General features: G+C 43.8%; 1 protein-coding gene across 1 annotated transcript in view; it reads left to right on the forward strand.

Moving 5' to 3' along the window:
* The first annotated feature begins 1,394 nt into the window (after positions 1 to 1,394).
* Positions 1,395 to 26,622, forward strand: part of LOC137571256 (cytochrome P450 2K1-like) — a 62,270-nt gene continuing 37,042 nt past the window's right edge. Inside the window, exons 1-3 of the mRNA XM_068280132.1 lie at positions 1,395 to 1,448; positions 4,241 to 4,433; positions 11,132 to 11,294. Coding sequence (XP_068136233.1) covers positions 4,260 to 4,433; positions 11,132 to 11,294 — 337 coding nt within the window. The 5' untranslated portion in view covers positions 1,395 to 1,448; positions 4,241 to 4,259. The remainder of the gene's footprint in view (positions 1,449 to 4,240; positions 4,434 to 11,131; positions 11,295 to 26,622) is intronic.

A 26,622-nucleotide genomic window follows, 5' to 3' on the forward strand; every position in this document is an offset into this window, starting at 1 on the left:
AAATAACAGAAACGCTTGCTAAACGACTGCCTTACCTCAGGCAACCGCAAGCGTTTGCTCCAGACAGAGAGACGAACGAACAAAGGAATAGGTCAGATAAGATCCACCGCTCTTCGCCAGAGCGAGTGCGATCCGGGTTCAGGGATAGGACAGGAAGGATCCACTGCTCTTTCCGCCAGAGCGAGTGTGAACCAAGTACCAAAACAGAGCTAGCAGGATCCACTGCTCTTTTCCACCAGAGCAAGTGTGAACCAAGTAGAGACACAGAGCTAGCAGGATCCACTGCTCTTTTCCACCAGAGCAAGTGTGAACCAAGTAGAGAAACAGAGCTAGCAGGATCCACTGCTCTTTTCCACCAGAGCAAGTGTGAACCAAGTAGAGAAACAGAGCTAGCAGGATCCACTGCTCTTTTCCACCAGATCAAGTGTGATCCAAGTGCAGAAACAGGGGTAGCAGGATCCACTGCTCTTTTCCACCAGAGCAAGTGTGATCCAAGTACAGAAATAGGCCTAGCAGGATCCAGCCAGAGCGAGTGCGATCCACATGGCAAGACAGACAGAAGGAGTAACCAGTAGCAACCGCTAGTAAAACTCCAAGACATAGACTCGAGAGATCCACGGCCACTAACGCTAGGGCAAGTGCGATCCAGGTTCTGGACCAAACGATTCACCATCGCTAGCCGCTGGCGACAGTGCAATCGCAAGGACAAGACAAGACAGAACAGGCAATACAGACAATACAACCTGACTGCACTAATGGGAATGCCTAGTGCAGTCCCAAGGAATTACTCTAGACAATCTTAGCAAACGACAGCAAGGCTAACACTCTGGGAGTGTTTGCAGGAACAAACCTTCATGACCAGCAAAGGATTCTGGGAGAACATGGTATTTATACTGCCAGCCTTCAAAGGAGGTAGCTAGGCAATTTGCATGACAAATGTATGCAAATTCCTCAGTAGCAGAGTAAGTCTGAAGCTTGCAAAGCGAAGACAGGTCTCTTTTCCAGAGATCTGCAGCCTTCAGACTTAAGGAATGGTCAAACAGCTGTCTGCTTGTGCAGACAGCTGAGTGGATCATTACAACTACATACATTTTATCTCATGCTTGGAACTCCATTGAAAATTTGCAATGTATCTGGTTGTAGGTCTGCTGCAACTAAAGAACTTCATTGCATGAATTTCTATAAAACTATATAGCCTGGAGGAAACATTCTCTTCCAGCAGAACAGGAATTGGTAACAGGATATCACAGGCTATAGGACACTGCGCTGTATGTAGTGTTTATACAGTTGGGGTTGTGGTGAAGAGGAAGAGCTGTACAATGATATCAGCCCTTCCAAGTTAAAGATCAATAGGACTTGTTGTGGAAGAGGAAAATACAGTAAACTTTCCAAGAAAAGGAGGCCTGTCAAAAGGAAGTGGACCTGATTCAAGAATACCAGCAATAAAAGTAAGACTCTCTGGAACTATTTATTGAATTAGAACTTGACGTGATAGGGACATGGGAGATGCCATAACACTATCATTGTTTACCTGTCTGGCTGTAAAGTTCCCTTTAACAGCCCATTAAAATAATAATAATAATTTTTATAGCGCTTTTCTCCCTGGGGACTCAAAGCGCTGTTACCCTGCATTTTGCAGTCTCAAAAGTTTGAGAAAAGAGGGGAGTTTTTAGCCTTTTCCTAAAGCTGTTAGGAGAAGGAGCTTCTCACACTGCCTGTGGAAGTGAATTCCATAGAGTAGGGGCTGCATAGGAAAAGGCTCGAGCACCAAATGGCAAGTGGATCCTGAGAATAACCAGCTTCATCTTGTTGGCAGAGTGGAGGCTGCGTGGAGGGGCATAAAGTTCCAATAGATCCGCTATGTATTTGGGTCCCATGTGGTGTAGACCCTTGAATGTCAGCAGGCAGATCTTTAAATGGATTCTCCATTTTACTGCCAATCAGTATTGGGGAGATGCGTGGGCTGCAGGGGGCATTGACTAGGAGTCTGGCTGCCGAATCCTGTCTTTCTGTAAATGCAGTCAGCAGAGCCAATGTAAAAGAAACTCTGCAACAAAATTTTCAGCCTTATTTCTTCTATCCTATAAGTTCCTATACCTGTTCTAATGTGGTCTGTAGCCTTTCCTAGTTGCACAGTGGCTGTAGTATCTCTGTTATCTAATCTAATCTTCTTTCCTTTGTCGGCTGAGGCAGGAATCTGCTGCTCTGCTGTGATAGTATAGAAGCTATACACACCCTCTCCAGGCCCCCTGCAGGCTCTGCATCAGTCACAGACTGAGCTTCTCTCAGCCTATCACAAGCTGGTTAGCAGACATGTCTTTTGTTTGTAAACACTGCCTAAAACTGGCAATTACAAGCCAGGATTGCAGCAGGGAGTGGCAGAAACAGCACAGAGGGGCCCAGGAGAACCTAATGAATAAAATGGTATGCTTTTTATTGTAAGAATTTCAGAGTACAGATTCTCTTTAAGTACACACAATGCAATTTTCTAGGATTTACTGTTAGATCGATTATTTCCAACATGTCCAATCTCATTTCCAATCAGTTATTCAAATGATTTTTCATAGAGGTGAAGGGAAAATTGATCAAAAAATCAAAAATTGCATTGTGTGTACCTAGCATAAAAAGCAGATTGGGAATGTATCACAGCCAGGCTATCAGTGCAAGGGACATTTTTTTTTAGAAAGAAGTCAGCATAAGCTCCTTCTGCATTTTCTATGAGTTCAGTTTAGTTTCACTCTCTTTTCTTTTTCTTTCTTTTTTTATTTTTAATCTTGTTTATGAAGTTTTGCATGGGGGCTCATTTCACACTGAGGACTGATGCAGGAAGGGCAGTGGCAAGCAGTGCACAGCAATTTCAGCATTACTTACTCCAGTCCAGCGGAGCAATTACCTGCTAATCTGTTAGCCTGCTCTTGCAGGTCAAAGGTGTTGTCCTTAACCAGTACACTATCCAGCCACTGCTGCTATTGCAGACCTCATTCAAAGAGTTAAAAAAAGTATGTTGAGTTGGCTTAGGCTGAGCCTGTGTAAAGGCTCATACACACGGGGCACAACTGTCGCCACAAACACGTGGCGACAGGTCCCCCATGTGTATGACGCGCGCGCCACGAACCGTCACTAGTCCTAGCTGTCGCCAGGCGATTGACGTGGCCAATCACCAGCTACAGCTGTCACCACAACTTCGCCGCAACTGTCGCTAGTCCGCCACGCGTACTGCGTGTGTATGCGGACTAGCGACAGCAACCCATACACCATGCACGGAGCTTCCGGCGGGGGGAGGAACCTTCAGCGACAGCTTCCACCGCATCTCTGTCCCTCTGTGCGACGTGTGTACGGCTGCTGCACAGAGGGACCTGGCGACGAACTGTCGCTGCTTTTTCTTTTTTTTGTCTCTTTGTGAGACATTTGTGCCTTGTGTGTATCAGCCTTAAGAAAAGATATCATGGCCAAGAGGCAATTAACTTTTTTTCTGAGTTTTCTCCTAGGATATCTAGTTTGCTTTGCAAACACATGTGCATAGAGCATATATATCAGCAGTTTCTGCATAGGGGTGTGGTGAGGTGATTTAGCTTCTGTTTTTCCTCTCAGCCTTATGTCATAAAATCTCTCTGAACGGCCTCCCACCAATCAGCTTACTTCTCTCCGCCAATGTACGAGAAAAGAGACGGGGGCACTGAGATAATTAATGCTTGCAATGCAGGGTCATGATGTAGACTATTTAATAAACACAGAGCAGTGGGTAATTGGAATTTGATTTTATGGCTGTCAATCCCTCTATAAAACCAAGTTTCAACCTCAATTATGTGTATGAGAACTTTTCCTCTGTGCCCTTTTTGTAGATCACTGGGTGGGTGTAAACAGTGGTGTTGTGAATGTGTGGGAGGATAAACAACTGGTGTAACTTTCTAGGGGCATGGGGACAATGGGGATGGTGTGAGGGCCATTATAAGAGGTCATCCTTTAACTCAACAGCCTTGGAACCATTTTTAAATAGGTATTGTTGATAGACGTGTGTGAAATGAAGTGGCAAGTTCAAATATTTCTGTGTTTGTTATAAATAAAGTTTGTTTTAGAGAGCTGCAGCCACTAAACGCACACATAGCAGACCACTTAGCAGCATTGGTGAATTTTTGCCTAAAAATAGGTACGGGTTCCAGCTAGGATTTGAATGAGCTTTCATTACATGTTTAGGGATAATGCTGCATGATAATCATCTGTTTTATTTTTTCCCGCTTAGAGCTGAACATATATTTCCTATGGACCCTGTCACAATTCTTCTGTCCATTGTCGTTATTTTGTTTTTCGTTAAAATCTATTATTATGACTCGCAACACAAATGGAAGAACTACCCTCCGGGGCCAACACCTCTGCCAATTATTGGAAACTTGCAGATTATTGACCCGGCAAAACCTCAGAATGCATTGATAAAGGTAATTTAGCAATTCTTATAATTGAATTCGAGTTTAAATGCTTCTGGTCTTCGTCTTGAAGGAAGTGCCAAGGAAGTCTTCAATGATCGCTTTATTGAGCATTCAAACCTCCCTTATATTTGGTCAACATCTACTAACTTGCCATTTATATTTGCTGGAGTGCTTTCTTTGCCTTCATCCCCCAACCCTTCAACTTTTCTTTTGGTGGCTCCGTCTTTCACAAAGCCCATACTTCCATGTGGACGCATTACTTCCATTTTGCGAAGTAATACTACGCATACGGAAGATATCTGAGGACATCTTATGGCCAAATGGTAAAATTACATGTACAAATATTTCAAACCGTTTTTGTTTTTTTTTACATTTAAAATGAAGCCAACTCTCCAATAGTTACCGAAAAATGTTTTTGTAAAAAAAATAAATAAATAAAAAACACATAAATAGTTACCTTAGGGACTGAACTTTTTTCATATGTATGTCAAGAATGTATGTTACTGTTACTTTTTAAATTATGGACTTGTAAATAGTGACAGATGCAAAACTGAAAAAAAGCACCTTTATTTCCAAATAAAATATTGCCGCCATATATTGTGATAGGGACATCATTTAAATGGTATAATAACCAGGACAAATGGGCAAATAAAAAAGTGTGTTTTAATTATGGTAGCATGTATTATTTTAAAATTATAGTGGCCGAAAAATTAGAAATGATTTTTTTTCCATTTTGTTGCTTAATGTTCCTGTTAAAATGCATTTAGAATAAAATAATTCTTAGAATATTGTACTTCCCAAAGAAAGCCTAAATGATGACAGAAAAAACAAGATATAGATCATTTCATTGTGATAAGCAGTGATAAAGTTATTGGCAAATGAGTGAAAGTTTCTCAGATGCATAAATTAAATGAACACTAAGGCTGAAGTGGTTAAACTCAACAAAATGTCATTTTACAGAATATAAAAGTATAAAAACTATTTTAAAAGCGATTTTCTCAAAAACTACATGATCTTTTTGACTTGTTTCCACTTTTCACTTTAAAGGATTCCCAAAGTGACATGTGACATGATGAGATAGACATGGGTATGTACAGTGCCGAGCATACAAATAACTTAGCTGTGTTCCTTTTTTTCTTTCTCTGCCTGAAATAGTTAAATATTAGGTATGTAAGTGGCTGACTCAGTCCTGACTCAGACAGGAAGTGACTACAGTGTGACCCTTCCTGATAAGAAATTCCAACTATAAAACACTTTCCTAGCAGAAAATGGCTTCTGAGAGCAAGAAAGAGGTAAAAAAGGGAATTTCTTATCAGTGAGGGTCCCACTGTAGTCACTTCCTGTCTGAGTCAGGACTGAGTCAGCCACTTACATATCTGATATTTAACTCTTTCAGGCAGAGAAAGAAAAAAAGGAACACAGCATAGTTATCTGTGTGCTAGGCACTGTACATACCCATGTCTATCACATCATGTCAAATGTCACTTCTGGTATCCTTTAACATACGTAGCAATTTTGGTGTCAGCATCATGTACAGGGGCTTTGCCATTAACCGCTAAAGTTGACATGAAATTACGTGTAATTATGCAAAATTATTATTGGTTTATGCAAAATCTATTGAATTTACAAATCTTAAAATGTGTGTGGCCATAATTGCGAAAATATTAGAAGAAACGTTGCGTCATCATAATTAGCAGATTACGATCACTAGCCAGCAGCATGTGTCAAAATGATGGTATAAGGACATGTTTATCATTGTAGTCATCTCCTGCTCTTTCAGCTGCTCAGCAATTCAGGTTCTCCAGTCTCCACTGCCACACCTTTCATTTTACATTGTTTCAGCAGGTGACCGGCCTGCCCTCTAGAGTCTAGAAAAGCCAGTTTAGCAACCACCTTCTTTTGACTGCAAAGACATTCCTTTATAATGCCTGCAGTGTATTTTGTTTAAATTAGCAAGACTAGGGGTGTTACTAGAGATCACAGGATCCCACAGCAAAACATTGGTTACTCCACTCCAAATGAAAAAATGAATAAAACACTAAACACAAAACAGTGATGTAGCGAACATCAAATTTTCGGTTTCGCCAACGTGAATTTACCACAAATGTTCAAAAACTGTCATTCGCAGCAGGCTCCATAGACTTTAATGGACAGGAGAACTTCAAAAGTTCAGGGCATCTCTGCAGACACAATTTATTTAACCATTTCAGCCTGCGGGGATTTTTCTCCTTATGCATCAGAGCAATTTTCACCTACCATTCATTCGCTTTATCACTACTTATCACAATTTATTGATCTACAGTATATCTTGATTTTTCCACCACTAATTAGGCTTTCATTGGGTGGTACATTTTGCTAAGAATTATTTTTTTATAAATGCATTTTAAAAGGAATATTAAGAAAAAAAATGGAAAAAATTCATTATTTCTCACTTTTCTGCCATTATAGCTTTAAAATAATACATGCTGCCATAATTAAAACCTAGGTATTTTATTTGCCCGTTTGTCTCGGTTATTACACTATTTAAATTTGTCCCTATCACAATGTATGGCGCCAATATTTTATTTGGAAAAAAAGGTGCATTTTTTTCCGTTTTGCGTCCATCACTATTTACAAGCTTATAATTTAAAAAATGTTTGTAGTATACCCCCTTCACATGCATATGTAAAAAGTTCACACCCTTAGGTAACTATTTATGTTTTGTTTTGTTTATTGTTTTTTTTTATTTATTTTTTTCATTAAAAATTTTATTTGAGTAATTTTTTGGTGTTTGGAAATAAACAGTTAATTTTAAATGTTATAATGTGTGTAAATTGCCTTGAAAAATGTATGTAGATGTAGTTTTACTATTTGGCCACAAGAAAAAAAATTTTTTATGTCCTCCTCACTTCCAGGAAGCATAAGGAGGACATAAAACTTTTTTTTTTCAGAAAGACTGCGGCATCTGATAAGAGACCATCGTTTTTTCTGCTGGGGACTCAGATCGGTGAACGGGAACCATGTTGAAGTGAATTTTCAGCTTAAAACCATCAAGTCCTAGAGAGAGATAGAGAGCAATCTCATTTTTCTCTTGGATATATCACAATGGTAAATGCTAGGCTGCCTTCAGCATGTAGTGTTGTTGGTGGTATAGCGGTTAAGAGAGCTATCTACCAAGCACTCAGACCTGGGTTCAATTCCAGGCCAAGACCTGGGTTCAATTCCCGGCCGAGGTATATAAGCTGGCTTTTGAAATTCTACAATTCCCTGGAAGATGAGACCCTCCTCCCTCCGAGCTTTTAAAAAGCACTATCCGAGCATCCCTGGTGGGACAAAGGGACAAAGGGTCTCTTTCCCACCTCCAGTGCCCAGGAGGAGATGGGGGCCGATGACGCCCTGGTGGGGGTACATGGTGGAATCTGGGAGTCCCTTTTAAGAAAGGGACCTCCAGATGCCTGTCCATTCCCCAGGTGAAATGAGCATAGGGGTACGTACCCCTTACCCATTTCCACAAAGGGTTAAACAAAATAAAACCACAATAACGAGTAAAGTGCTTTATTAACCTTAATTAACCATGAATATGTACCTTTAAAAAAAGTCAATATACTCAGAAATGATCTCACCATGCCACCATGAAGACTCCTGCCTCTTTCTCCTCCCTTACCTCCTTCAATCCTGTCACGGTGGAGGAAGTCAACCAGCTGCTGGCAACTTCACCTGCCACTTCCTGCCCCCTAGATCCGGTCCCATCTGATTCTCTGCGCCCACATTTTTCTGATCTGGCCCCTGTCCTCACCCATCTGTTCAACCTCTCCTTCTCCACCGGCATCTTCCCCTCCATATTCAAACAGGCCACTGTGCTTCCCCTGTTAAAGAAATCTTCACTTGACCCTGCTCTGCCATCCAACTACCGCCCAATCTCTCTCCTCCCTTTTGCCTCAAAAATTCTTGAATGCCTGGCCCACCAACGCCTGACCAACTTCCTTAACTCCAACTCCCTTCTCGATTCCCTGCAGTCTGGTTTTCGCACAGCCCATTCAACAGAAACAGCCCTCACCAAAGTGGTAAACGACCTTGCCCTTGCCAAAGCCGAAGGTAAATACTCCATCCTGCTCCTCCTGGACCTCTCCTCAGCATTTGACACTGTCGACCACTCCCTCCTACTCCACTCCCTGCAGCTAATGGGCATTCAGGACCTAGCCTTAGCCTGGATCTCCTCCTACCTCTCCAACCGCTCTTTCACAGAATTTTTAATGGCTCCTCATCCACTCCTACACCCCTCTCAGTTGGTGTTCCTCAAGGTTCCGTCCTAGGACCACTACTGTTCTCACTCTATACTGCCTCAATTGGCAAAATCATCTCCTCCATGGGTTTCAATTATCACCTGTATGCCGACGACACCCAGATATATCTCCACACCCCAGATCTCTCCTCTTCTACCATGGACAAAGTCTCTGCCTGCCTCACATCCATTTCCTCCTGGATGGCTGCCAGGTACCTGAAGCTTAATTTGGACAAGACTGAGCTTCTAATATTCCCACCCCGCACAGCTGCACCCCTCCCAGATCTGCACGTCACTATTGAAAATACTACTATCCACCCTACCTCCCAAGCCCGCTGTCTAGGCGTTACTCTGAACTTTCCTTTACAGCCCACATCCAAGGTATTGCCAGATCCTGCAACTTCCACCTCTGCAACATCTCCAAGATCCGCTCCTACCTGTCCCCTGACACCACTAAACTCCTTATCCATGCCCTTGTCATCTCCCGCCTAGACTACTGCAATTCTCTTTTATCTGGCCTCCCCTCTAACCGTACTGACCCACTTAAATTGGTAATGAATGCGGCAGCCAGACTGATACATTCTTCTCACCGCAGCGCCTCTACAACTCCGCTCTGTAAAGCACTACACTGGCTCCCCATCAGCTTTAGGATCAATTTCAAAATCCTGTGCTTGGCCTACAAATCAGTGCACAAGACCTGCCCGACCTACATCTCTGATCTGGTCCACAGGCACATACCAGGCACCCCTCCGATCCTCCAATGACCTGCGCCTAGTCGCACCTCACATAACTCAGTCACACGCACGATTGCAGGACTTCACCAGGGCCGCCCCTACTCTCTGGAACTCTCTACCACCAGCCGTCAGACTCGCCCCCACCTTTAATACCTTCAAACAAGCTCTCAAGACTCACTTCTTCACGCTCGCATACCCCCCTACACCAGCATCATAATATGTTCTGTTAGACCCCCTCTCAAAAGACGCACCTATTGTCTCCACCCCACCCTTTAGATTGTAAGCCTCTGGCAGGGCCCTCCTCCCTAGTGTATCCAGCTTGATTATGAAATCTTACTCGCAACCACCCTTCTTGTAGACTCGAACAGTCTCTATCTTGACCTATGACACTGTATTGTTATCAAATCATTTGCATGATCTTGTTTTGTTGTGAGTTTCTGTATGTTCTACCTGTATGTTAACCCATTTATCTATTGTGCAGCGCTGCGTAATATGTTGGCGCTTTATAAATACAATAAATAATAATAATAATAATGAAGGCGGTGGGGAAGAGCTCTGGTGGAAAAGAGGAGGCTTGGCCATCTCTCTCCTCCAGAGCCCCCCCCCCCCATACCATAGACCATGTGAGCTGCTATAGCTCAGGGTGCCAAACACGTGGCCAGGGCTCAGCATTCTGGCTATCGCAGACTACATGGGAAACAAAAAAAATGGTCCAAAAATAGGTAAAGTTGCCAGGGATCCTTATACAGCCATATTGATGCTGTATAGCGATCCCTGGCCAAAGCGTTGCCAGGCCGTTTCCTGTTGCGTGGAGCACATATGCGGACTGCGCAGCCGCAGCTAGCTCCGGCGGCCATTTTAGTGGAGGCAGAAGAGCCTGACCCGGGCTGTGGGGTTGGGACCGGCCCGGGGGGACATTGAGCTGCAGGGACCCGGCGGCACAGCACGAAGGGCGCAGATGGCGTCCTCCGTGCATTGATATTTCGTGCAGGTATTTAACTTTTTTTCACTATTTCGCCTCGTAAGTCCTTTAAGTTGCATTTGTGAATTCAGCAATAAACTGTGTTAACACTGCTGCATTTAATTACTCCATTTCCAAATTCCAGGGATTTATATAAAATTTGCATCAATTTGGAATCTTACCATCTGTATCATTGACCACCTCTAGTTAGGCATTGTTACGTGGTTTACCTGTTCAGCAAATACAAAAGGTTCAAATATAATTTTAAGGAGGACTGACTCTATAACGATCCAACACAATACCCCTACATTATTAATACATTGTTTTTGGTTGTTAAAGCACCTGTAGTGCAAAAAAACCCCATAATTATAATAATTTATAATAATTGTACGTGTTGTGCCACAGATAAATACAATATGTAACCAAGTCTCACACTTTTATTTTCAGCATAAGTTTTTTATTTTTACACTGAATTCTAATTAGCAGCTGTGACATATCTCACTCAGATAAAGCTTTTTCAGCATATATTTCCTTTTCAGGAAATAGAGTGAATTTAATGAACTGTTAGATAAGCTCATTTGTATAGATAACAACTAGTTTTTTTTTTTTTTTGAATGCTGGTGCTTGAAAACAGAAAGGGACTTTTGACAATTTCTTAGTAGGGCTAGTATTATATGTACCTATGTTAAGCTCACCATGTCATATGTCACTTCAGGTGTCCTTTAAGTGGTTACATTGTTCTTTTTTTTAGTTAGCAGAAGAGTACGGCACAGTGTTCAGCATCCAGTTGGGTCAGGAGAAGATGGTCGTCTTATGTGGTTATGATACTGTGAAAGATGCACTTATCAACCATGCTGAGGAATTTTCGGACAGGCCACACGCACCGCAATATGACAGAACATCACAAGGGCATGGTATTTGTTTTAATATAAATGACAACAAGTGTTATTTTTTTTTAACATTTGTCTTTTTATTTGGATTTTAATGACATACAAGTAACTGTTGGTGTTATTTTGCATATACAGTTATAGCAATACTTGTATTATACAAATGGGTTTAGCAGTTCACTTTTATCCTCTAACATTATTAATTAACATGAGTTTTGACATGAATAATAACTTAACTCTTAACCTTACATTCCTTAGCTAGCCATTTTAGGCTATATATCGGATGGCCTATTTTGTACAATCTTCCCATCTTATGGTGACATTCGGTGTTTAATAGTCCGCGGATGCACTCATCTAGAGCTGGGAATGTAGTTCAGGTCCTGTCCATTTTCATGGCCACTACGGCTGGGCAGGATCCAAACTTCCCAGGTCTATTGTGGGATGGTTCCAGTATGAACCATTATGAGTTGTAATGCGGTAACTGTGGTGCTTCCTCTAAGGATGTGGTCCTTGGGTTTAGAGTTAAGGAGGAGAATGTGAGTGCTTATATTTTGCCTCTCATTTGTGATTGTGTTAAGTGGACTAATCTATGACAACATATAACATATAAACTAGGTAACGCTTAAAACTGATGGTGGAGGGACACTACTGCTTTAGATGTTAAATAGTGTCTTCCATGAGTTTGGGATTGTTACTCCAGGTCTTTTTGGCCAATATATGTTTGTGAGCTTAAGTTCCATAGTTAGATTATACGATACCTTAGACACTAGTTGGGATAAATTGAGTGGTTCTTTGGATTTCCAGTTGGTTGTGATGGTATTTTGGGCCACCATAATAATATGACAAATTATGAATTGGTGAGGTTTTTCAATTTTCTCAAGGCCAATTAATAGTAGTGCTAGTTGTGGATGGAGTCGAAAGGAATTTGAATCGTTTTTACGGATTATAATCTCGACTTCTGACCACATTTGTGACACTAGAGGGCACTCCCAAAGCATATGATATAGAGTTCCTGTTTTTTTACTGCATTTCCAGCAGATATCGGATGTAGCTGGGGAGAAGGACGCTACTCTCCTAGGAGTGATGTACCATCTGTATAGCGTCTTTTGGTGCTGTTCCCAATGGGAATTACATTTAGAGTATGAGAGTAATGACCTGTTTGCTTTAAGAATCTGGTCTAATGTGATTGTGGCTTTCAAGTCATATGACCATGTTTGCACGTATTTTTGGATAGGGGAGTATTGTGGAGTTACTAGTATTTTGTACCATGTGGACATTCCTCCTTTGATAGGAATCTTTGCGTTAAGAAGAGTGATAATATGTGCCCTGTGTTGGGGTATTAGAATTTTCTTGGCCCTGAGAAAACCGGAGACCCTCAGATATGAAAAAAACATAGAGTCTGTGATCTTGAACTGATGCTGTAGTTGAGTAAAGGTTTTAATATTGTTTTTATCTAAAAGATCGTTTAAGTGGATCATCCCTTTACTTGTCCACTCAGACATTTGCATGTGTGGCATCATGATCTGTAGTGTAGTGATAGGTATCCTAAAATCCAGTAGTTGTTCTGTGTCAGGGGGATATTTACAGAAGTGCTCCCAGGAGATTATTGTGGATTGGATTGTTGGGAAGTCTGATTTAGGGACTTTATGTCCCAAAAGAATACTCGATAAAATATCACGTGGTTTGTGTTTTAACCATTTACTTTCCTGTGAAAGCCATATTTTATCCGAGGTATTAGACCACCAGTGTCTAGCCATTTCTAGATTAGTTGCATGGTAATATATTTCAATGTTGGGAAGGCCCATTCCGCCTGCTTGTTTAGGCAGGGTCATAGTGTTATATGAGACTCTCGCTTTTTTACCTCCCCATACGAATTGGTTGATCATTTTCTTGAAATCATTAAAATATGATTTAGAGAGGGGGATATTAAGAGTTCGGAATATATAGAGTATTTTGGGTAGTATAAACATTTTGAATGCCACAACCTTTCCTGACCAGGAAAGAGTAAATTTAGCTAAATCTTGGCATTCTTTTTTGGTGTTGGTTAATAATGGGATATAGTTTAGCTTAAAGATATCAGTGAGATATTGTGTTAATTGGATACCCAGATATTGTATCGAGTGTTCTGCCCATGGGAATGGAAAGGTATTTTCTAATAATACTTTGAGATCTGTAGGGATGTTGAGGCCTAAGATAAATGACTTAGCTTGATTCAATTTGTAGTATGATGCTGCTGAAAATTCCTGTAATTCTGTGATCACTGCTGGGAGGGACGTTTGTGGATCCGACAGAATTAGAGCTACATCGTCTGCGAATAGGCTTATTACATGACTTGTGTCTTGCGTTTTAATACCATGAATATTTGTGTTTTGTCTGATTCTCTGGGCCATTGTCTCCATTAACAAAACAAATATAATTGGGGAAAGGGGACATCCTTGGCGAGTGCCATTACTGATTTCAAATTTATCTGATAGGAAACCGGCTGCATTAACTTTCGCAGAGGGGGAGGAGTACAGAGCCATAATAGCTGTTAGAATATGGCCTTTTAACCCAAACTTCTGCAGCGTAGCTTCTAGGAAACCCCAGTGAATTCTGTCGAATGCCTTCTCCGCATCCAAAGTTAGGAGCAGAGAAGGCATTCGACAGAGCTCTATGTGTCTCAGAATATTTAACATCCTCCTGGTTCCGTCTGGTGCTTGTCTACCACGGGTAAATCCTACTTGGTCAGGGTTTAACAACTCTGGGGTGATTTTCATAAGGCGGTTGGCGATTAATTTCGCGTATAGTTTGGTGTCTGAATTTAGTAACGAGATTGGCCTATAGTTCGCAGGGATCTGTTGGTCTTTTCCTGGCTTGGGGATAATTGATATTGAGGCCTCTAGGTATTCTGGAGGGATCGCTTGTCCCAATAAGAAGGAATTAAAAAGTTGTGTTAAAGTTGGGGTGAGAATATCTATAAAGGTGTGATAGTATTCATTATTAAATCCGTCAGGACCTGGGGCTTTATTTTTTTTTAATGCTTTGACTGTGCGCGAGATTTCATCCTCTGTAAATGGGGTGTTTAGTTGTTCCAAGTGGGAGGGGCTTAAGGAAGGTAAGTTAATTGATGCTAAATATTTATTAATTGTACTCTGTGTGGGTTGGGGAGTGGCATGGTCTTTGTTCAGATTATATAGTTGTTTGTAGAAAACTGCGAAGGCGTCTGCTATTAGTTTTGGATTGGAAATTTTTTGTTTGGAAATTGGGTGGATTATCGAATGTATTTTAGCTTTAGCCTGTCTATGCTTGATTAAGTTGGCTAGGAGAGTACTAGCTTTATTATTTTGCGAGTATTTTGTTAAATTAACTTTTTTGTAGATTTTGTTCATATTTAAATAACATTAGCCTACGTAGTTCCTGGCGTAGTTCAAAGAGTTTCTGGGTGGTTCGTGGTTCTTGGGATTTTTTGTTGATTTTTTCCAGATCCGCAATCTGTGTTAAAAATGAGTTCAGTTGATGTTGTTGTCTTTTTTTTGCTATCGAAGCTAATTTGATGTAGAAGCCTCTAGTGTAGGCCTTATGAGCAGACCATATTGTGGAAAATTTGACACCAGGTGTCATATTATTTTTAAAATATTCTGTGATGATGCCCTTCATATCTTTAATGTTGATAGGGTCTAATAGGATTGAGGTGTTTAATTTCCATTGATTTGGTTTGGGTAACACTGTTGTGTCTTCGATGTTTATATGGATTGGTGCATGGTCTGACCAAGTTATAAGACCAATGGAGGTATCCAGCACCTTTTGAAGTAAGAACCTGTCTGTTATAAAATAGTCGATTCTTGTGTAAGTTTTATGTACGGGAGAGAAAAATGTGTAGTCTAATTCTGATGAGTGCAGGATCCTCCATGGGTCGTACAAGTCGTGCCATTGAAGTGTTTTGCCTATGAGGGGAGGGTTATTGTCACGTTTACTGGATGAGTCTAATTTACTAATACATATATTAAAATCTCCTCCGATTAGAAGGAGGCCTTGTTTAACTAGTGTGACTTTTTTCATTACTTTCTGGAAAAAGGTTTTCTGGGCAGTATTGGGGGCGTATATATTCACCAGAGTGAGAAGCTGATTATTGACATACCCAACAAAAATAATGTATCTACCGTTATCGTCAGTTATGATAGATGTAGGATCAACTTTAAGGTTTTTATGAAAAGCTAACATAACTCCTCTTTTCCTTTTTACAAAGGTACTATGATAGCACACAGGGTATAAACTGTTGGAGCAATATCTTGTAGTTGATTCTAACAAGTGAGTTTCTTGTAGCATCAGTATTTGTGAAGATTGTCGTTTGGCTTCCTTCCAAAGGAGACTTCTTTTAAAGGGGGAGTTTAGTCCCCTGGTATTTATTGAGGTTATTTTAATATTAGGTGGATTGGCCATTTCTATAGAACACAGTATAAGCTAGTGTTGACCTGGGATAGTGTGTACCTATTAAAGCAGACATCTTATTTGAAACATTCCCATATGGGAAATACCATAGGTTGAAACCTGAATATACCTCCAACATAACAACATATAACATAGTGATAAACAGTATCACAAGTATAGTAACCAGAAAAATAGTAGGGCAAATGTTCAGTGTCCTACAACTTAGGGAGCAAAAAAAATATATTAGTTTATCGTGCATAACAGCTAAATAAACTTGTAGGTTAGAGATTGGCCTGGGATGTTAGTGTCCTTGGCTTATGGTGGGACTGTGCGCCAATCTTGGTTGATTTTTGAGGAGAATGGGTTCTTTGATGTTTTAGGTGGTTCTTCTTGCAGTTGGATTTTCAAAGTGTTCAGCAGCTTGCGGCCTGCGTTTACAGATAGTATTATGTGTTGTTGGCCTTGAGCAGAGAAAATTATTTTCGTGGGAAATCCCCATTTATACTGAATGTTGGATGCTCGCAATGCTGCCGTGATAGGCTGTAATGCTTTACGTTGCTGCAGTGTGTGCTGGGATAAGTCAGCGAAGATCTTGATTTTTTCAAATGGTTCTGGTAGAGAGCTTTGCTTACGCATGTGGATGAGGAGATCATCTTTAACATGGTAGCATAGAAATCTCACAATTACATCTCGGGGAATTTGTGCAGGAAAATATGTAGGTTTAGGGAGGCGATGCGCTCTATCGATAATTAGTTCGGTTTCCGAGGAGTTAGGTAGTGCTGTCTTAATGAGCTTTTGTATATATGGCTTCAGATCTTGTGTGAGTACAGATTCTGGAATCCCTCTGAATTTTATGTTATTACGTCTGGATCTGTCTTCCAGATCTGCAGATTTCCCTTTAAGCCACTGAATATCAGAGGATTGAGTCTCAGACACATCCACCATAACATTATGCTCTTGGATTATTTCCGTTATTGTGTGCTCAATAGCATCAGTTCTGTCACCTAAGACATTAAGGTCTTTTTGCATATTGGCAGTAATTGTAGCTATGTCATATAGCAGGGACGTTCTAAAGGAGAGTAGAATGTCCTTTATAAAGTTTTGTGAAGCAGCTTGGTCGGAGGTTGGGAAGGCCTCAAGTGCTGCAGCGCTGTGTGGGGCTAAAATGGCTGATTGTTCCGATGTGCTTACCGGAGGTCCGCCTATGTTAGTGTCCAGACGTTGTCTCGATCTGGCTGGGCTGCTAATTGGGGAGTCGCTGTGCTGGTCTAGCGGCTGGTTCTCCGCAAAGTTACGGAGAGTGTCTGATGGAGGGTTCACTGCGGAGCCGCCAGGTTTGTCGGCGCCATCTTGGATGTCACGAGGTGGCCGCTGCGGCTTGTCTTTAAAGTAGTCCGTAAGCTTCTTTGGCTTTAGCTTCCTCTTTTTTGCTTTCTCCTGTTCTGTCTCCATCTCCTCTGCCGGTAATGGTCGGTTGGTAGCCGATTGGGCCATGCTGTGAGCCGGTTTAGTAAGGCCAAGGCAGGAGCTGTGGAATCAGGCGTCCGTCCTGTTTCCCAACGTGGCCACGCCCCCGACAACAAGTGTTATTCATAAACAGTACATTTTGAATGCAAGCACATAGGACATGATTTACTAAACTTAGTGTCCAAGAGCAATCATGCACTTTTGCATACTCATGCATGCGCACTGTCATGCTTCATCCAGGTTCAAGTTTGCACCCTTACACTTTCTTTTGTTTATGTGTGCATAAAGATAAGTATGATGTATTGTATAGTGAATGCACATCGACCTTACCATTGTTTCATGAATCAGGGCCAAAAAAATAAACAAGGGTAGCAGATGCCCCAAAAAGGATACAATAATTGAAATATATAAAAAGAGTTTAGAGTAAAACACTTTTAGGGCTCATTCACATGTTTTTCCAATTTTTTTTTTCATTTTTTTTGCATTCTCTGATTCAAAAAAATGACTAATAAAATACTCATCGGAAATCGGAAAAATGGAAAATCTGAAAATTAGCATTGGCGGAAATCAGAATTTCATTGGAATTGGACATTTCTGGCCATCCCTACTCTTGTATTTTGCACAAGTTTCAGTCCCCAGAGTTCTGTAGATGTGTGCAAATATAGTGTAAAAAATAACCAAAAATCAAAAACAACAACAACAACAAACCTTATTACAATCTAGATACAATACTAGTACACTACCTTGAAATCCAATGATAAAACCATTTAACATTTTCAACAAATAATCAAATACAATAATTTTTTGGTTAATTTGTTTAACTTCCTGGGGATCGTGCATAGTAAATCCTATGCCGCACTTGTGGCTGCCTAAACCTGATGCGGTTTAGGATTTACGCCACCTGTTTTTTCCACTCCCGCTGCAATCGTGCACACCCGAGAGAGGCGATTGAGCTGTCATATGACAGCTGACATCTCCCCTCACTAATCAGGAGCCATAGCGATCGATTCTTGATCACGTGATCACTATCATCAACCTAAGCACCTCTGACAGGCATCCCTGCTCGCTCTGGCTCTGTCAGGTCCTGGCTTGATGACATCATCAAGCCGGGACCTGCAACTTAGCAGAAGTGTGAGCAGGGATGCCGGTCAGAGTGGAGGGGTTAGAGCCAGTGGTGCTCGGATACCTCTTTTTATTATTCGAGTTTGGTCGAATTCGAATAGTAAATTATTCGAGTTCGGTCGAATATTCGAGTCGAATATTTTTTACTATTCGATTTGACCTCGGACTTTGAGCTCACTATTCGAGTCGGTATTCGAGCTCATTATTCAAGCTGACTATTCGAATTGGCCTTAAATAGCTTCCAACACTTGTTTTGAGGGTGAATGATGCAAGAAACATCTTTTTTTCCAAGTAACAACAGCAAGTGATTATGTGGGGATGTTCCTTTAAAAAAAAAAAAAAAGGTGGAAAGAGAAGTTGTGTCCAAAATTCTGTTCAGTAGTGTATATACTTCTTTTTCTTCTTTTGTATCTTTCATATCTTCTTCTTCTTCTTCTTCTTCTTCTTCTTCTATATCTTCTTCTTCTTCTTCTTCTATATCTTCTTCTTCTATATCTTCTTCTTCTTCTATATCGTCTTCTTCTACTTCTTCTTCTTCTTCTTCTTCATCTTCATCTTCTTCATCTTCTTCTTCTTCATCTTCTTCTTCTTCTTCATCTTCTTCTTCTTCTTCATCTTCTTCTTCTTCTTCTTCATCTTCTTCTTCTTCTTCATCTTCTTCTTCTTCTTCTTCATCTTCTTCATCTTCTTCTTCTTCATATTCTTCTTCTTCATCTTCTTCTTCTTCATCTTCTTCATCTTCATCTTCTTCATCTTCTTCTTCTTCTTCATCTTCTTCTTCTTCATCTTCTTCTTCTATATCTTTTTCTATATCTTCTTCTTATTATTATTTTTCTATTTCGTCTTCTTTTTTTTCTATATCTTCTTCTATATCTTCTTCTCCTTCTTCTTCTTCTTCTTCTTCTTTTTCTATATCTTCTTCTTCTTCTATATCGTCTTCTTCTTCTTCACTTACAGTGGAGGAAATAATTATTTGACCCCTCACTGATTTTGTAAGTTTGTCCAATGACAAAGAAATGAAAAGTCTCAGAACAGTATCATTTCAATGGTAGGTTTATTTTAACAGTGGCAGATAGCACATCAAAAGGAAAATCGAAAAAATAACCTTAAATAAAAGATAGCAACTGATTTGCATTTCATTGAGTGAAATACGTTTTTGAACCCCTACCAACCATTAAGAGTTCTGGCTCCCACAGAGTGGTTAGACACTTCTACTCAATTAGTCACCCTCATTAAGGACACCTGTCTTAACTAGTCACCTGTATAAAAGACACCTGTCCACAGAATCAATCAATCAAGCAGACTCCAAACTCTCCAACATGGGAAAGACCAAAGAGCTGTCCAAGGATGTCAGAGACAAAATTGTAGACCTGCACAAGGCTGGAATGGGCTACAAAACCATTAGCAAGAAGCTGGGAGAGAAGGTGACAACTGTTGGTGCGATTGTTCGAAAATGGAAGGAGCACAAAATGACCATCAATCAACCTCGCTCTGGGGCTCCACGCAAGATCTCACCTCGTGGGGTGTCAATGGTTCTGAGAAAGGTGAAAAAGCATCCTAGAACTACATGGGAGGAGTTAGTGAATGACCTCAAATTAGCAGGGACCACAGTCACCAAGAAAACCATTGGAAACACATTACACCGCAATGAATTAAAATCCTGCAGGGCTCGCAAGGTCCCCCTGCTCAAGAAGGCACATGTGCAGGCCCGTCTGAAGTTTGCCAATGAACACCTGAATGTTTCTGTGAGTGACTGGGAGAAGGTGCTGTGGTCTGATGAGACCAAAATAGAGCTCTTTGGCATTAACTCAACTCGCTGTGTTTGGAGGAAGAAAAATGCTGCCTATGACCCCCAAAACACCGTCCCCACCGTCAAGCATCCGGGTGGAAACCTTTTGCTTTGGGGATGTTTTTCTGCTAAGGGCACAGGACAACTTAATCGCATTAACGGGAAAATGGACGGAGCCATGTATCGTGAAATCCTGAACGACAACCTCCTTCCCTTTGCCAGGAAACTGAAAATGGGTCGTGGATGGGTGTTCCAGCGCGACAATGACCCAAAACATACAGCAAAGGCAACAAAGGAGTGGCTCAAGAAGAAGCACATTAAGGTCATGGAGTGGCCTAGTCAGTCTCCGGACCTTAATCCAGTAGAAAACCTATGGAGGGAGCTCAAGCTCAGAGTTGCACAGAGACAGCCTCGAAACCTTAGGGATTTAGAGATGATCTGCAAAGAGGAGTGGACCAACATTCCTCCTAAAATGTGTGCAAACTTGGTCATCAATTACAAGAAACGTTTGACCTCTGTGCTTGCAAACAAGGGTTTTTCCACTAAGTATTAAGTCTTTTATTGTTAGAGGGTTCAAAAACTTATTTCACTCAATGAAATGCAAATCAGTTGTTATCTTTTATTTAAGGTTATTTTTTCGATTTTCCTTTTGATGTGCTATCTGCCACTGTTAAAATAAACCTACCATTGAAATGATCCTGTTCTGAGACTTTTCATTTCTTTGTCATTGGACAAACTTACAAAATCAGTGAGGGGTCAAATAATTATTTCCTCCACTGTATTTCTCTTTTATTTTTATTTTTATTAAAGAAATGCAGCTATTTTTGAGCGTAATAAATAGCTGGTGGCGCACGCAAGTTGGAAGCGCCATTGTATGTGCTCCCTGGCAGTGGAAACACACAGACAGCAGGAGGTAAATTCAGCAGCAGCAGCAGGAGGAGGAGGATGATTGTGTGGCAGCAGGCAGTCAATGAGGCAGGCAGCGAGACATAATAGGCTGTGGTACCTAGCGGTGGTACCAGGCCGTAAATACACAGCATGAGGTTCCAGACAGCGGTCGTGAAGCCCACATCATGTCCAATACACAACTGGGACAACACAGTTTTCAACCCGGACACCTCTAAAAATAATATCACAAAGTATTAATAAAAAGTATATATATTTTTATCTTTCTTTTAAAGAAATTTTTTGAGTGTAACAAATAGCTGGTGGAGCATGTTGGAAGCGCCATTGTATGTGCTCCCTGGCAGTGGAAACACACAGACAGCAGGAGGTAAATTCAGCAGCAGGAGGAGGAGGATGAGTGTGTGGCAGCAGGCAGTCAATGAGGCAGGCAGCGTGACATAATAGCCCTGGTACCTAGCGGTGATACCAGGGCGTAAATAAACACAACAGGAGGTCCCAGACAGCGGTCGTGCAGCCCACATCGTGTCCAATACACAACTGGGACAACACAGTTTTCAACCCGGGCACCTCAGAAAAATTAAACCTTTTTTTTTTTAATGGTTTTTTTTGTTTTGTTTTTATAGCAAATTACATAGATATAGCTATTGTTTGACGTAATAGCTGGTGGCAGAGTGGCAGCAGAAGGTAAAATCTGTGTACCCTGGCAGTGGGAAACACAGACAGACAGCAGCAGCAGCAGGAGGAGGAATGGAGGAGTAGTGTGAGTGTGGCAGCAGGTAGGTAGGCAGCGTGACATAATAGCCCTGGTACCTAGCGTTGATACCAGGGCTTTAAATAAATACAACAGGAGGTCCCAGACAGCGGTCGTGCAGCCCACATCGTGTCCAATACACAACTGGGACAACACAGTTTTCAACCCAGGCACCTCAAAAAAATTTAAAAAAAAAAATTTTTTTAATGGTTTACTTTTTTTTTTTTTTTACAGCAAATTACACAGATATAGCTAGCTATTGTTGGACGTAATAGCTGGTGGCAGAGCGGCAGCAGAAGGTAAATCTGTGTACCCTGGCAGTGGGAAACACAGACAGACAGACAGCAGAAGGGCAGTACACAGTAGCCCACTGTAGATGTAAAATGTGTGGCTGCAGGTGACGTAATAGTCAAAGTGAACCAGGCTGGCTTAGTGAGCAGGAGCCAGGAGGTGGTAAAGGGTGGTAAGGCACATTAACGATGGTTCTTCCGGCAGCCAGTTCATGTCCCCCTCTCGCCGACAACAGGGGCCAGGAACTCGCCTTCCACCCACGCCTGGTTCATCTTGAGAAACGTCAGTCTGTCCACAGACTTGTGAGACAGACGTGAGCGTTTCTCGGTGACCACGCCACCAGCTGCACTGAAGCAGCACTCGGACAGCACGCTGGAAGGGGGGCAGGACAGCACTTCCAGGGCGTACTGCGCCAGCTCACTCCAGATCTCCAGGCGCTTGACCCAATACTCCATGGGATCAACAGGGGCATCGCTGTCAAGCCCGCTGTAGGACCCCATGTAGTCAGCCACCATGCGGGTCAGGCGCTGGCTGTGACCGGAGGAGGATGCTGCTGCATGCACCTCCTCTCTAGTCACTGCTACCGGAGCCTCTACAGTCCTGTAGAGCTCGTTGCTGAGAGACAGCAGGTCTGTGGGGCGCTTGCTGCTGGATGCAGGCACCTGCTGCTGCCTCTGTGCTGGCTGGACAGTGGGGGTGGAAGGCTGGGGTAAGGCTTCCTCCAAGCGCTCAACAAGGGCCTGCTGCAAGCTCCTTATTTGTTGCGCTGGCTCTCCTCCTGCAGGCGGCAGGAACTGGCTCAACTTCCCCTTGAGGCGCGGGTCCAACATCATGCTGATCCGGATGTCCTCCCTCTGCTTCATCTGGATCACCCTGGGGTCCTTGCGCAGACACGTCAGCATGTGCGCTGCCATTGGGAAGAGGCGGGCCACGTGTGCTGGCACATCGACGGCAGTGCTGTCCTCATCCTCCTCCTCTGTCTCCTCAGCCTCATCCTCTCTCCACCCCCGCACCAACTCAGCTGCGCTGTGCTGATCCCCCTCATCAGCAGCAAGGTCAGGGACCTCCACCAAGTCCTCCTCCTCCTCCCCCTCAGAGGTGGACTGTGCAGCTGCATGCCTCTCCTGCTGGGCCAAGGCTGCCGCTCCCTGTTCCAGCAAAGCATCGAGGGCCCTGTTCAGCAGACAAACCAGGGGCACCCACTCGCAGACCATAGCATGGTCCCTGCTCACCATGTTAGTGGCCTGCAGAAAGGGAGCCAGCACTAAGCACACCTGCTGCATGTGCCTCCAGTCGTCATCGGGGATGATGGACGGGATGTTGCTGGTCTTGTCCCTTTTCTGAGCGGCGGAAACAGTGGCCAGGGCAAGGTACTGGTTGACAGCGTGCTTCTGTTCAACCAGACGCTCCAACATCGCCAGGGTGGAGTTCCAGCGAGTTGGAACGTCAAGGATCAGCCGATGGCGTGGCAGCTCCAGCTCCTTTTGCACGTCTTCCAGGCTCGCACAGGCTGCAGCCGAGCGCCGGAAGTGACGCACAACATTCCTTGCCATTTCCAGCAGTTCGCCCATCCCCTGGTAGGTGCGCAAGAACTTCTGCACCACCAGGTTCAGCACGTGGGCAAGACAGGGGATGTGGGTCAGGTTTCCCCTGTCAATTGCGGCAACCAGATTGGCCCCATTGTCGGCCACCACCTCTCCGACTCTGAGGCCTCTGGGGGTCAGCCAAATCCTCTCCTGCTCCTGGAGTTTGGCCAACACATGGGTTGCCGTCAGTTTGGTCTTCCCAAGGCTGACCAACTGCAGCAGCGCTTGGCAGTGGCGGGGCCTTCACACTGCTGCTGAGGCGGGGGGTTTGGCCAGGTGTGCCGGAGGATGGCAGAGGATCGGAAGAACCTGCTGCAGTTCCCCTGACCCTGCGGGGTGGCACCACCCACTGTGTTGCTGCTGCTGCTGTGCCCGCTGCTGCTCTCCCATCCTCACCCCCTTCCACCAAGCTGACCCAGTGGACAGTGAAGGACAGGTAGCGGCCTGTCCCGAAGCGGCTGCTCCAGGAGTCCATGGTGACGTGGACCCTTTCACCAACCGCGTGCTCCAGCCCTCGCTCCACATTGGCCATCACAAAGCGGTGCAGTGCAGGAATGGCCTTGCGGGCAAAGTAGTGTCTGCTGGGGAGCTGCCAGTCTGGGGCTGCACAAGCAAGCAGCGTACGCATGTCGCTCCCCTCCTGCACGAGCGTGTACGGCAGGAGTTGGGAGCACATGGCCCGTGCCAGCAAGCCGTTCAGCTGCCGCACGCGATGGCTGCTGGGAGGCAGAGCCCTAACCACCCCCTGGAAGGACTCGCTCAAAAGGCTCTGGCGTGGCCTTTTGCTAGCACAGGAATCAGCGGACACAGCAGAGGAGGCCACTGAGGACTGGCTGCCAGAACAGGCCTCAGTGTCGGCGGCAGGAGTTGCAGAGGGGGGAGGAGCAGTGCGTTTCCGCACTCCTGCTGGTGCTGCTGGAGGAGCAGGAGGGCGGGTGGCTGCTGTTGCTGCTGAAGGCTGTGCAGTGATGGGTGTGGTGCCACTGCCAGCACCAGATGCCTTCAGCCTCTGGAACTCCTCATGCTGGTGGAAATGTTTAGCAGCAAGGTGGTTGATGAGCGAGCTGGTGCTAAACTTTAAGGGGTCTGCACCTCTGCTCAACTTCCGCTGACAGTGGTTGCAAGTGGCGTACTTGCTGAAAACTGTGGGTATTGTGAAAAATCGCCAGATTGGTGAGAAGAACAACCCCCTATGGCCTGGAGCCGCTGCTGCCTGTCTCCCTGTGGTGGTTGGGGGGGGGGGCTTGGGTGCGGCTGGTGGTGGTACTGGCAGATGCTGCTGCTGCTGCTGCTGAGCCTGAGACACCAGCAGGCTGTGGGACCTGCCTACTGCTGCCAATGCTTGCAATGATGCGCCTCCTTGCAAGGCCCACAAGCGCATCCTCCTCCTCCTCCTCAGAGCTGCTGATGATGACATCCCCAGGTGCTGGTGGTGGCGGCACCCAGTCTTTGTCTGTCACCACGTCATCATCATCATCATCATCCTCCCCTTCCTGAAACATGTCCTGCTGGGATGATGACCCCCCAAACTCCTCTCCTGATGCATGGATGGGCTGCTTGACTGTCGCCACAGTCTTGCTGTCCAATCCCTCATTCCCCAAAGTGCCCATCAGCATCTCCTCCTCCAAATCGCCAACAACAGCAGACAATACCCTGATGGTGCCTGGGGTAAAAATACTGCTGAGTGACATGTCGCCAACTTGTGACGGTGAACTGGCCTCCTCCCCAGGCCCTGCTGGGCGGCTGCTGCGAACAGGGGTGGTGGTGGTGGTGAGGGTGGAGGCCTCGGATGCAGAGCTGATGGCGGGCTGCTCATCCTCCGTCATCAGTTGCACCACAGTGGCTGCATCCTTTTCCTCAATGGGACGTTTCCGACCCGGCTGGAGGAAAATAGGAGCAGGTACTACACGCTGCTGCTGCTGTGTCTCTGCAGCGTGAGTTGCTCCTGCTGGGTGGCGCCCAAGGCGTCCACGGCCAGTGGCTATAGGAGGAATGTTAGCCACTGACGCAGCTGCTGCTGCTGCGGAACTGTGCATGGTGGCGCGGCCGCGGCTTGCCACAATGCTGCTCCCTCTCCTCTTGATTCCCTTGCTGCCCTTCCCCTTGCCCAAACCGCGCTGGCTGCCACTTCCAGACATCTTAGATGTTTTGGGCGTAAACAAAAAAGTTTTTTAAAAGGGCGGGTGAAAAAGTGGGGTACTTTAATGGAGTGGGTTGGTGGGTGAGGTGACACTAATCACTAAGTGATTAGATTGCTAAGTAATTACTAGTACAGTACTAATACAAAATACAATAATTCAGTAATCAGTAAGTGTGAACAGTGAACAGTGAACAGTGAGTGTGTCCCCTAGTACACTAACTAGAAAATACAATAATCAGTAGTAATCAGATTAAGTAGAAGAAATAGAGTGTGTGTACTGAGTGCACGCACACACACACGCAGGAGCTAGCCTATGAACAGTGACTGAGTGTCCCTAGTACAGTAAGTACTAGTAACAGTAAGTAGTACAACTAGAAATTACAATAAGTAATCAGAAGGAAATAGAGTGTGTGTACTACTGTACAGACAGTGCACGCACACACACACGCAGGAGCTAGCCTATGAACAGTGACTGAGTGTCCCTCCCTAGTAGTAAGTAGTAAGTAAGTGTACAACTAGAAATTACAATAATCAGTAGTAATCAGAAGGAAATAGAGTGTGTGTACTGCACGCACACACGCAGGAGCTATGAACAAACAGTGACAGTGAGTGTCCTAGTATAGTTACTACAAAATACAATCACTCAGTAGTAAAGGACAGCAGAAACACTGGTATAATAAACTAACAGAGGACAGAAGGACAGCTGCCCACACAGGCAAGGCCCTGAGGCCTAAAGCTGTGAGCTTGCCTGCAGCAGCTGCCTGTCTCTATGTAACACACAAGCTACTAACTAAAATACAATGTCTATCTAACTAACAACAATATAGGTGTGTATAGGAGGTGTATGTGAGCAAAAACGCTAGGTGATTGACCACAATAGTGCACTTGCTAAGCCA

The sequence above is a fragment of the Hyperolius riggenbachi genome, chromosome 4 (assembly GCF_040937935.1).
Source record: "Hyperolius riggenbachi isolate aHypRig1 chromosome 4, aHypRig1.pri, whole genome shotgun sequence".
NCBI lineage: Eukaryota > Metazoa > Chordata > Amphibia > Anura > Hyperoliidae > Hyperolius > Hyperolius riggenbachi.